This window comes from Staurois parvus, unplaced genomic scaffold, assembly GCF_062004578.1.
Source record: "Staurois parvus isolate SC_StPar_1 unplaced genomic scaffold, SC_StPar_1.0 ptg000070l, whole genome shotgun sequence".
NCBI classification, from domain to species: domain Eukaryota; kingdom Metazoa; phylum Chordata; class Amphibia; order Anura; family Ranidae; genus Staurois; species Staurois parvus.
In genome coordinates, this window is record NW_028317866.1 from 4678465 (window position 1) to 4691142 (window position 12678).

The window sequence follows — 12678 nt, forward strand, 5'->3', positions numbered from 1 at the left end:
TCTGTTCATGTAGCGCAACTTTGATGTAACTTTACACTCTGGCACTCAAGTAGCATCAAAGTTGCATCCAAGTAGTGCAGGAACCTTTGTGTCCAAAATCGCATGTAAGGGTTAGGGTTAAGGGCTAGGGTTAGATGGGTAAGATGAAGTACTTAACCAGGAATACCGTGTCTCCTTTCTGTGTGTAAATCAAAAGATTAGCTGTAGAGAATTGGTTGAATGGTAAAACAGTGAACATATATGTAGTTAAGTCATATTACATACTATTTGCTAAAGAGTTCTAAATAAAATACATCCTGACATTGTATAGAAAAGACAAGTGTGGAGATACAGAATGCGAGATGGTCAAAGTTTTACTAGCAGGTAATAGGACATGGAGATAGAAGATCTTCATGTCTGTTTTATTTGAGAACACCGTGCTGTATGGTGGCATTCCCCTCTAAGGTAGTTACAAAAAAAATATTAGTTGATTTCTGACTATCTGTATCTTCAATTTTTTTTCACAAAATAACATTCTCTTTCCCACACCTTGCCGAACAATCGCCTGGATATTCATGTTGCAGTAAAGCAAATGCTGGTCTTTCTTCTTAGCTCTCTTCTGCTATTTCCTGATAGCGTGGTGGTTTCAATTATCCTGCGGACTGCAGAGGGATTGAGAGATAGAGCAGCAAGTGCTTTATAATCAGTAAAAAACTGAATCTGTACTTTTAGTAATTCCTTCACCATAGTGAACATTTTATTGGAAAGTTAGAAGCCAGCAGGCTTTCCCTGAATGCCATTGCATGGGGTGTATATCAGTTCCGCAAAGGTCTTCCTGCACCTAAACAGATGTGTTGCAAGCCGGCTTCAGTTATACCAGTGTTTTGTTACCTTAAATTCTAATGGTGCTTCATAATCATGTAATGATAGGCTCAGTGGTGAACCAATCTTTTTGTGCCAGTTGGACTGTCATCTTCTGTCTTTCTTCTCCTTGCTACATTGAGTACTATATAAATCTCTTCTGTAATGTTATTTGCAGTACACATGCTATCACCAGGCAAACCACCAATCCAAGTTACTACTGCTACACAGATGATGCTCAATTGTTTTCTGGTTTTTATCTAGTATATAAAAATAATTCTTGTTGGACTTACTGAAAAGTAGCATTAAAGAATCAACAATATACTAGGAGGTTAAATGACTTCACATAACATTAGCCTTAAAGCATGTGTGCTTTTATAAAAGAAGTACAGAACACTGTAAACTCCGTAGGACAGCCCTTCTGAGCCTGTTGACCCCAGATGAACACTTTTTAGGTCTTAGGTAACCTGTTTAAACCAATTCATTGTTGGTCAGTGAGTAAAATGTCCCTTATATTGGTGGTTAGTAGGAAGAATGCCCTCCTTATAGTGGTAGTCAGAGTGCAGCCTCTACAGACCGCTAAAAAGATCTTTGACTTCATGCAGTTGGCTTTGCCAAGTGGCGTTGACCACCGAACTTTGCAGGCACCGTCAGGTGGGAAGTCAATCGGCCACAGCTCAAGGTACCCCTAGCAACCTCTGGAGGAACCCCAGAGTTCCACAGAACCCAGGTTGAAAATGTCTGCATTAGAGGTAGAAGTAAAGTGAATGACTATATGTTCTGCATACTGCTGCCAATTATGGAGCTATTAAATAAAGTCTGTAAATAAAATATGTTGAGTAAGGAAACTGATCACTCGTGTTTGTTCAGGAAAGGAACGGGCAAGTAAATGTGACATATTTACCTAACACTTCCCCCACCCTCCATCCTGAAGGATCCTATTGTATGCTTGCAGCTGCTGGTGGGAAGGAGAGGGGGGAAACCAGCATCACTGCAGAGGTAGGGCGGTACACAGTGGGGCCTGATCAGTGCGGTGGGGGCATTTACTGGAACCGATCCCTTGTCTGGCTCTTTCTGCAACAGCTAGAATCTGGCAAGAGGGAGAGGAGAAGAAACCAGCTGCTGAAGCAAAGAGCCATACAGGGCAACCGTGTTGATCACCCTCCCTGCTTACATCTGATTTACCCAGCTGCCTGGGCCCCCCTGCTGGCCTGGGCCCCATACATGAGGACCAGTGATACCCCCTTATCAATGGCCCTGCCTACAGCTGCTCAGTTAAATTAGACAATAATTAATAAATATGTTATCACATTGTAAATATATTCATTAATATCCCCATTAATCTTAAAGCTGAACAAAACATTTAGTCCTGCTACAAAAAATTATCGACAGTAGGAAGGCATTGTAGAAGGTTCCTGTCATTTGAAAACATGCATGGTTCTCCCATACCTGAATGTTATGTCATGTGAAGGTTAAATCCTCTTGATTAGGAACCCAGGAAGCAGTAAACAATTGGGCAAAGTTTCTAATCCTTCCCTTCTCTATCTTAAACTGAAAAAAAAAGTTTTACCTGGGATTGTACTTTGGAAAAGTAAACTTTGGCTGCCATTGTTCAATCAACATTTTTCGAAGGAGTCTGGTGGAAAATTGTTGACAGAAAAGCACCTGCATGCTATCAGATGCAGGCATTGTTTGGGTATTCTCACAGCCATAGGTGCCAGCTGTCAGAATAAAATAACCTGCTGAGGAGATTTTTCCATACGTTTTGTTTGGCATGGGTGGAAGAATCTGTTAGATTTCCGTTGGCCTGCAGGCTGAGTGACAGAAATCTATGCGCTTTTGGCCAGCTTAACTACTTGCCCTTCGCCCTAAAGCAGAAGTACTGGTACAGGGAGGCACGGCTGCCCAAAATCACGTTTGTATATATACGTGATTTGCATTTCCGGGTAGGGGACACACGCATGCCCTACTCGCGCTGCTACTGGTTGTTGAGGATGTCAATCACCGGGTCCCAGCTGGAAATTCCTGGCTGGGACTCAGTGATAGTCGGCGGCAGGGCTGAGAGGTGAGAGATCTTTGTGCAAACAACGCAGATCTCTCTTCTGTCAGCATGGACATGCAGCTTAGTATCTCTCTGCACAGCAGAGAGGTGCAAAGCAGCATGTCTCCCAAGTAAAACAGCACACAGCGCACTGTTAACCCTTTGATCGCCCCAAATGGTTACCCCTTCCTGCCCAGTGTCATTATTACAGTGTGAGTGCTTTTTATTAGCACTGATCACTGTATTAGTGTCAGTGGGGATGTCAGTGGCTGTTATTTCCCACCCAGTGTCAGAATGCCCGCTGCAGTCCTGCTATAAGTAGTTGATCGCTGCCATTACTAGTATAAAAAAAAAAAATTCTGGTATATATACCTGCATTTGTAGACGATATAACTTTCACATACACCAATTAACATACACTTATTAGGATTTTTTTAGCAAAGACATGTAGCAGAATACATTTTGGCCTAAATGTATGAAGACATTTTTATTTTTTTTATTGGATATGTTTTACAGCAAAAAGTAAAAAAAATTGTTTTTTTTTTTTTCAAAATTGTCGGTATTTTTTTGTTTATAGTGCAAAAAATAAAAAATAAAAAACGCAGAGGTGATCAAATACCACCAAAAGAAAGCTCTATTTGTGAGGGGAAATGACATAAATTTCATGAATGTACAGTGTTGCATGATCATGCAATTGTCAGTTAAAGTAGTGCAGTGCTGTACCGCAAAAAATTGCCTGGTCAGGAAGGGGGGTAAATCCTCTGGAGGGCAAGTGGTTAATTTCCCTTTAAAGCAGTTGTAAAGTTTTTTTTTTTTTTTAAACTAAAATAATAAACATGTTATACTTGCATGCTCTGTGTAAAAGTATTGCACAGAGAAGTCCCAAACCTCTTCCTCTGGGGTCCTCCACTGGCGCGCTCAGCTCCTCCTCTTCACTGTAGCCCCTCCTATGGTGGCGGATGTGCAGACTCACTCCCAAGCTGGGGTGTGTGCATCCATAGATACACACAACGTGGCTCGACCCCACTCCCTCCTCACAGGATTTGAATGACAAAAGCAATGGCTCCGGCTGATCTCATCCAAGCTTGTGACAACGGAGAGAGAGGAGAGAAGACCTGAAGCCGGGCACAGCGCTGGATCAATACAGGGCTCAGGAAAGTATTTAGGGAGGGAGGAACAGCAACTGTAAAGTCTTTTTTACATTAATGCATAGAGTGCATTAACCTCCCTGGCGGTATTCCCGAGTGTAGCTCGGGGTTAATTATCAGTGCCAAAAGCGGTAAGCCCAAGCTACACTCGGGATTACCCTGCAGTGTTGCTCTGGGATTCCCTCGATCACTTACCTTGTCCTGCGCTCCCGCGATGTGTCCCCTGCAGCGTCCCCGGCCATCTCCTCCGGCCGATGCTGGCATCTGTCTTCCGGTCCCTGCGAGCATCGGGATGTACGGGAGCCGGAACCGGTGGGAAATGAAAATTTTTTAAAAAGTGACATTCACTAAATACACTAAAATCACATAGTAAAACATTACTGTTTCAAACCATTTCACATAAATTTTGTCCCGAGTGCTTTGTCCTGTGCCCTGCCTGCATATTTATTGTCCTTTCTGCCTGGAAACTGAGAAACGTCCATGGCGTCCAAAAAGCGTCCCTTTAGGCCAAAAGCGGTTTTAGACCAGCTAGAGAACAGTGATAGTAAATTAGAACCACTTGCAGAATTGAGTGATAATGATTTGTGGGGAAATTCGTTATCAGACACTGAAAACGATTTTGCGACTTTGCTCAGTGAGAGTGCAAACTTGGCGCTATATTTCAAATTTTCAGTGTTTTTGGTTTGATTACGTTATTGAATTAAATTTATTATTATATTATTATTTGTTATGATTATTATATTATAATTTATGATTTCATGTTTCAAATTTTATCCTACCTGGGATGTTTACTAGACTCTTGTTCGGACAGATTTCAGTGAGTTATTCGTAAAAATTACAGGCCAACAATAAAAAAATCTACATATTTCCATGCAAAAAAATGTACCGCTTTCAGCACAGAAATTTGGACATAATCAGACCGCTAGGGAGGTTAAGATAAAATACCTTGTATAAAATATCTAGGGCTGCTTCATGACTATTCCTAATCCAGCCTTTTTACTACAATGTTTTTTTCTCCTGTTGAATAGAAGTGCACTTCACTGTTCATATACTGTAAATGTATGTTTTCTTATGGTTTATTAGAGTAATTTGCAAGATATTTACAACCAAGCTTTGTCAGCATTGGAATCATTAAAAGTTTTTTGGGACGCTTTGGATGAAATTGACAAGAAAACCTGGGTGCTGGAACCAGAAAAACCCTCAAGAAGTGCCACTGTGAGAAGGATAGCCATAGGTGAGGGGCTGTTATCTTGTATACTAAATGTGTATGCTGCTTACCAGCACCGTATCCCATCACATTTACTGTAAATAATTATTCCTTTGGCCTACACATCCCGCTCCATGTAGTGCTTTTTTTTTTTTTTTTTTAAATTTGCTTGTTATGTGAAATTGGCCACTTTGTGCTGCACATGTGCATCACGACCCCATTCATTCCTATAGAAAAGTAATTGCTTGGAATATGGCTTTCCTATAGGAATAAGTGGAGTTGTAGCACACATGTGAAGTATGAAGCAGCCATTTACAGAGCAAAGGCTGTATGGTTCTCAGTGGGACCATGCAGTGAAGATTACTGAATCGGGGCAGAAGGTAAGTATAAAACACAGTGGACAGCACAATTGACCTTTAACATGTGGGGTGATCAAAGGGTTAACTGTGTGCTGTTTTACATTGTGTCCTGTGTCTGTGCTTTACTGTAAGCACACTGTTTTACATGGCTGTGCTATGCACAGCCATGTAAAGCAGTGTGCAGACGCTGACAGGAGAGAGAACTTTATTGCTTACAAACAGTTCTCCCCCCGTGGAGATGCTCAGCAATGAAACCCGAGGCTGCAAATGGCGGCGCAAGTAGGGCGCGTGCACCACCTACCCGGAACTGCAAATTCATGTGTATATATACGTGATTTTGCGCACCTGTGCTGCCCTGTAACAGTACTTCTGCTATAGGGCGGACGGGAAGCAGTTAAAGGCATTAAAAACCTTCCTATCTGTACCTTGTGTTTTTCACCTACGTAAGATATGCATTAACCACGTAGTTTCATGGTATCATTTCTTGACATGCACGCACAACCTATAGTACAGTAAATCTTGACAATCCTGTGTCAGTAGTTTCTCTTTGTTAAAATCTGAGGCATGCAGCATGACACTGCATGGGTTAATGCTTGCCCTTTGTCTGTAGTCTAAAAAACTGACACTTCCTGTGAAGAAACTACATATCTTGCAATCCCTGTTCTCAATCTAGCATTGGTACAGGTGGGAGCTAAATAGTAATTTGATAAGATACGGACACAAATAAGAAAATCAATTAACAGAGAGATAACCATACTGTAAGCATTTTATTCATCATATTAGCACTCCCACATTTGTGATGCAACACAGAGGAAATGACAATGCATAGACTGAACGCTGTGTGACTCGGCAGAAGTTGCCTGTCCCTTTTAAGGAATAAGATGAAGTCAGGTGCATGAATACATGACAGGAGAAGCCCATGACACTACAAACTACAGTCAAAACATGTAATTACAATCACAATCATTACAAGGTAAGGCAAAAAACACGCAGGGAATAAAATGCAAAATAAAACAACAAAAATATTTGAAAGTGTACAATGGCTTTTAAAGTGGTAGTAAACCCATTTTGTTCATTTTTACCTGAAGGTAAGTTCATAATAAAGCTTACCTGTAGGTAAAATGAATATCTCCTAAATGTGCACTATTTAGGAGATATTCGTTTTTGGATTTTAGCTGGAGCATGCGCTCTGCAGGAACGACACACCCGTGCCGTTCTTTCAGAGTACTGTGCCGTGGCCCGTGACTCCCATGCGCATGCGCGGGAGTGACGTTATCATGGCTCAGCCAGTCAGAGCTTGTGAACCCGGAAGGAAGACTAGGTGAAAATGGAAGCCTTTACAGTGGTGACAGCGCGATGAAGCAACGGCTTAGTTTTAAGGTAAATTTTACATAATGTGCTAGAATGTGATACATACTAGTACATTATGCCTTAATGTACTAGTATGTATCACATGTACTAAAAACATTATGGGAATGTTTTTTGTTTTGTTTTTTGTTGTGTTTTTTGGGGGGGTTTTTTTAATGCGGTTTACTACTGCTTTAAACGGGTTTTGCATTCTTGTAGACTTGTATGAGCATGAAAAACCCATTTGACATGAGCAAATGCCTGTTGACACAAGAATGCAGCTGTAAAACGTGAGAATCCTACATCCATTCTAAATGCTTGTTTATGGTCAGGCGTTTATTAACTAGGTAAGGAATAAGAAAAATTAGAGCCCTTTAGCCTACACTTTAAAAAAAAAAAAACAATTTGACAATGGCAGCTCTTATATTTTATCCTGACAGATTCCCATATTGATTACAAAGCCATAGTTGTGTAGCTTTTGTTAGGAACTGAAACACAGCATAAGCAGGAATCTCTCTAACTGTACTAATTTTTGTATTTACAGGTAACAATGTGTCCATTACCATTGACGTGGATCCAAGGCACCCCACAATGCTTCCTGAATGCTACTTCCTTGGAGCTGACCATGGTGTGATAATATTTAAAACATCTCTTCTAATATTGCATGTGTACTAATGTAATTTGAAGACATTTGAGCTTTTTTACATATTAGACTCACTCACTCAACACTCAAAGGTGTTGATTTACTAAAACTGAAGAGTGCAAAATCTGATGCAGCTCTGCATAGAAACCAATCAGCTTCCAGGTTTTTTGACAAAGCTTAAGTGAACAAACAAGTTAGAAGATGATTGGCTACCATGTACAGATGTACCAAATTTTGCACTCTCCAGTTTTAATAAATCAATCACAAAGTGTATGTAAAGCCAAAACTTTTTCACTTTTGGATAGAGTAAGGTAAGGCCCGGAGGCACAACAGAAGCTGAAGAAACTCCTCTTAGATAGATAGTTAGTATAATCAAAACAGGTACCTCTGTTTTGGTGATGACCAAAACATTTTGGATCTTCAGCCCCTTTGTCCTGGTGGCAACAGTCACAAGAATAAGCAGAAAAAGTGATTCTTCGCAGTGGGGTCACATACAGCAAGAAAAACCTGATCGGAAATCCAAGCCTTCTATACTTTAACCAAATTAAAAAATCTCTTAAAGAGTTGATAAACAATTAGTATGTCTAGTTCTACAAGTAATTGAGATGTGTTTTGTCATCATAACAGTATTTATGACATTATTTTCAGTGGTACAACCTTTAAAAGAAAAACTCAACAGCAACATACATTTATGGTAAGCATAACATTTTGGTTTGTATTTTCTTTTTCTTTTAACAAAAAAATGAAGCATCTCCTGCTTCCCTGAAGATACCACCCAAGCACCCCAGGGGTAAATGTGGGTGGGCCCCATGCTGTATGTTTTTTATCCAAATATAAAAATTTCTCTGCTTCGTTAGAACATCAGCCATCTATTGCCAGAATACAACTTTAGTTAAAAAAAAAAAAAAAACACTCTAGGGTTAAAGTAGGGAAATTTAATCTCATTTAGATGCAGTATTTACTCTATTTTATAAGGAATTATGGATCCAAACTTAGTAAAGTGAATTACATGTGTAAATCAGGAATCCTGCCCACACAGTGGATTTTAAGAAGTGTGTTATATTTTAATAAAAAGAACTCACAAGCGTAGTATGCAGAGAATACGAAGTGCTGATTCACACATTTGCAGATTGAAGTTCCAGTTTCACAGCTAATTGGTACAGTAGTTGTTCAGCGGTTCAGGTTGGGTTTAGATCAGGTTCAGGTCAGGATTTTATCCTGTTTACAACTGATGACGTGCGGTTAGAAACGGTTCCCATAGAAGTCAATAACCTGTAATCCACACTTGAATTGGATAACGCTGGTCAGAAATCGGACATGTCTCTTTATCAGTCTGCACTGGATCCGCACCGGACATATGTGAACAGGCACCATAGGAAGCAATGTTATTTTACATGTCATGCGGATTGGACCACATCCAGTCTGCATAAATGTGAACCAGCACTAACCGCCCTTTCCTAATTCTTTTGGCACTGTGTGCAGAGAAATTCCTCATATAGCAGTCCTAATATTTGTCAGAATGTATTCTTGTAACCTCAAACACAGCTATATGCTGCTTTTTGTATTCTATCAATTTTTACTTTTACAAAGTGGACCTGTTTATTTTGGTTCTAGGGATCCAGAAGTTGGATTGCTGCAAAACCTGAAAGACGTGCTAGAAACAGAATTTCCATCAAGAACTGATTTTGATAAATCTGTAAGTTTTTCCAAGTCTATACCCTTTAGTTTTAAAGTTGAAATAATAGTATCAAAAATGGACCTATTTGTTGAATGGAAGGCTTGAAGGGTTAGTGGAATTTGCCATTTTGTCCTGTTGTCCCCATAATAAAGTAAGTAACAACCCTATAAATATTCTACTTTTGGAAACATTCCATTTCATTCATGTGCATAGGCATTGGATTTAGAAGCAAGCAAATATATGCATATCTATGTGTGTGTATATAAATATATATATATATTTACACATACCAATCAGCCGTAACTTTATGACTACCCACCTAATACTAAGTGGGACCCTCTTTTGCAACCAAAACAGGCATGGACGCCACTAGACCCCTGAAGGTATGCTGTGGTATTTGGCACCAAGCTGTCAGTAGCAGTAGTTGCGAGGTGGGGTCTCCATGGATGGGATTTGTTTTTCCAGCACGTCCCAAATATACTCAATTTGGATTGAGATCTGGCAATTATTTTTTTTCTTTTTTAATTGAAAAATTGTAAAGTTTACATTTGCAAGGTAGTCCCTTTAGATTGTTTTTACATTCATGAGTTTTAATCCTTCGCCAGATGTTTTATCAACCTAATGATCTAATGGGATTCATCATTCCATATCTTCCCCCTCAGTGTACCTTCATTTGGACTTGTGTATGCCAAAATCCCCCTAAAACCAATATAGTGTATTTAGGTTGTGCACTGTGCAGCAAATAGCAGGGTGTACTGCGCAAGAACGCTATTATAATAATAATTACCATGCAGAACAAAAAGAATAATTTTCTTCAACCATCATCTTTAAATGCTTAATATTTACCTAATCGATTACACCTTAAAGTCTTTTCTGAAGTCTTACTATTTTTATGAAGAGTATAGAAACCTGCAATTTTCCAAGGCACTCTACTTTCAGAGCACTTAGAGCCCAGATCGTAAAAGAACAAAAGTGTACTGAAATCTGGTTCTACCCCAGGGGCTGTCAGTGGCACATGTAATTTTATAGTGTCTGTAATGTGGCTGGCAGTAATCATAAGTTTACTTTAACTCTTTCTCACTGTAAGATTCTGGATGTACTATTTTCTGACTACCTGTGCATGCAGTAGGTACAGCTGTACCTTAAAGTGATTGTAAAACTTTTTTTTTTTAATTAAAATAATAAACATGCTATATTTACCTGCATTGTGCAATGGTGTTGCCCCGCTCTTTGCTCACGATTTGACTGACAGCTGCGGGAGCCTCCATAAGCAGAGAGAGGAGAGAGCCGCTGCTGGCGGGCATAACGCTGGATCGAGATCGGGCTCAGGTAAGTATACATTGGAGCTGGGGGGGAATACAAAAACAGGGACATTTATTACCTTAATACAGGGGATGCAATAAGGCAAGACATATCCAGCCTTTTATTTGCCACTTTAAAGGCAAATAAAATGCTTTTTTGTTAGTTTTAACTTAAAACCCAATTAATGTCACATTAATGTGTAGTCAGAGATTTTATTAACCTGCCCCATTTCTTTCTTGTGTATTGATATATACAATTTCAGAAACAGATGGAATATACTGTCAGTTACAGGAGGTTAGGACACTGGCAAACAGAGGATCTATAAGCCAGCCCCTGTATAACCCCTCCTCTATGTAGCGTCAGTTTTTTGCTAGTGTCTCAGGAGGTTAGATGCCTTCTTTTCAGCTCTGTTGAAGAAAAGTATTTCTGGGCTTCCTTACTTCATGGATTTTTTTTCTTTGCTGACGTCAGTTGAGATTCTTTGCTAACACTGCTGTTTAAACAGCTATTCCGATCAGCACTTCTTTAGCCTAAATGTGGAGGTCGTACCCAAACCATGATGGAATGGACATGTCGGGCTAGTCTAGAATGTGACCATAGGGCTTTGCATTGCAGTGCTTTCCAGAATGGAGTGCACTGAGTTAGCGGAGGAACCTTTTCCAGGTCCTGAAAAGTGGCACAGGCTTTGGTGTGACCCTGTCTCTGATATTGCTTTGTGAGTAAGGCTGTTTAGGCTGAAGCACTGAGATTTTTTATGACAGTGAAGTTTAAGACCGAGGGACCAAGTTCTGTTATCCACTAGATTGTCATGCCCCTGCTGCTCTGATCTCCAGTCTGTTCTGCTGCCCATCTACAGAGACTGGGTCACCTGCAGCCAGCTAAAATCTTCATCAGCACCAAATGCCTGGGTTTGTGAGTAACTGATGCTTTGCATCACTTTGGGCCTAGATGTGTCACTGCTGCTGGAAGCAACAGAACTTTGCTAAGACACAGAGAGGGCAGTCCTGCTGCCACAGGTTACCTCAGCCCATATTGCTTTTTCCTATGTCCACAGGGACCTTCATGTCCACGTAGGACTTTTAGCTGTTTGTGTTGAGCTGCTGGGGCACTCCCTGCAGAGACTCTTAAGCGCACCATGGCATTGTCTCTTGCAGAAATGGTTTTTGGCCCTGCTGAGTCTATGGACCCTGTCATCATCTCATTCAGAGTCCCAACAGTCTGTCTCTGAAGAAGCAATTTTTGAGGCACTGCAGTCTCCTGCCATTTTCATTAATTTAGAGGGAGTTGCTTCAGACCTTCAAAATTTGACCCTGTATCTGGAGGATCAGCTTGTTGTTCCAGGTCTTGGGGCTTTTACATCTTCTACAGCTGTAAATAAAGCTTTGCTGCACCCCATATTTGATTAATTGCTTTACACAGATTGGAAAAACCCTGAAGGGTCCTGGGCCCTGCCTGAAAGCATGTCCAAAATGTGTTAAGCTACACAGTCATGTTTCTGGTAGGAGGGAAGGAGGGACTCTGCCTTCTTTTGAGTTATTTTGCAGCCTGTGTAATCTGATCACGCCTGCTTTTCAGATCTGTTCCATGACACTAGCTGCTTTTCAGCCCATATAAAGCTACTGTTCTTCTTAGAGCATGCCAGCTGGCTGCAAATTTGAATACAATATGGGTTTACGAGATTTGCAAATCATTGCATTCAGTTTTTTAATGTAGATTTTACAGTGTTCCAACTTTTTTGGAATTGGGGTTGTACTATGCAATATTTCATATAAACCAACCATAGAAATAATGGAAATGCAAATAAAAAAAAAAACTGAATGGGCACGAATATCACAAAACTGAGCGGAGCTCTGACGTGTGAAAGGACACATAAAAGCTCTTTCTTGGCTGGCTAGAACAACTAAATTCGAAGATATCTGTTTTATGCATATTTCATCATCAAATTAGTATAAGTACATGAAAACAGGATTCTGAATTTTAAAAGTAAACGTTTAACCACTTAAATACTGGGCACTTTCACCCCCTTCCTTCCTATGCCAATTTTCAGCTTTCAGCGCTGTCGCACTTTGAATGACAGTTGCGCTGTCATGCAACATTGTTTCGAAATGAAATT

The 12678-nt window shown here is 40.2% G+C and overlaps 1 protein-coding gene across 4 annotated transcripts in view; it reads left to right on the top strand.

Annotated features, from left to right (window-relative positions):
- FANCL (FA complementation group L) overlaps positions 1-12678 on the top strand; it is a 139185-nt gene that overhangs the window by 96281 nt on the left and 30226 nt on the right. For all 4 annotated transcript variants that reach the window (XM_089669222.1, XM_089669223.1, XM_089669225.1 and 1 more), the window contains 4 exons: positions 5113-5263; positions 7487-7570; positions 8234-8279; positions 9200-9281. In XM_089669222.1, coding sequence (XP_089525348.1) covers positions 5113-5263; positions 7487-7570; positions 8234-8279; positions 9200-9281 — 363 coding nt within the window. The remainder of the gene's footprint in view (positions 1-5112; positions 5264-7486; positions 7571-8233; positions 8280-9199; positions 9282-12678) is intronic.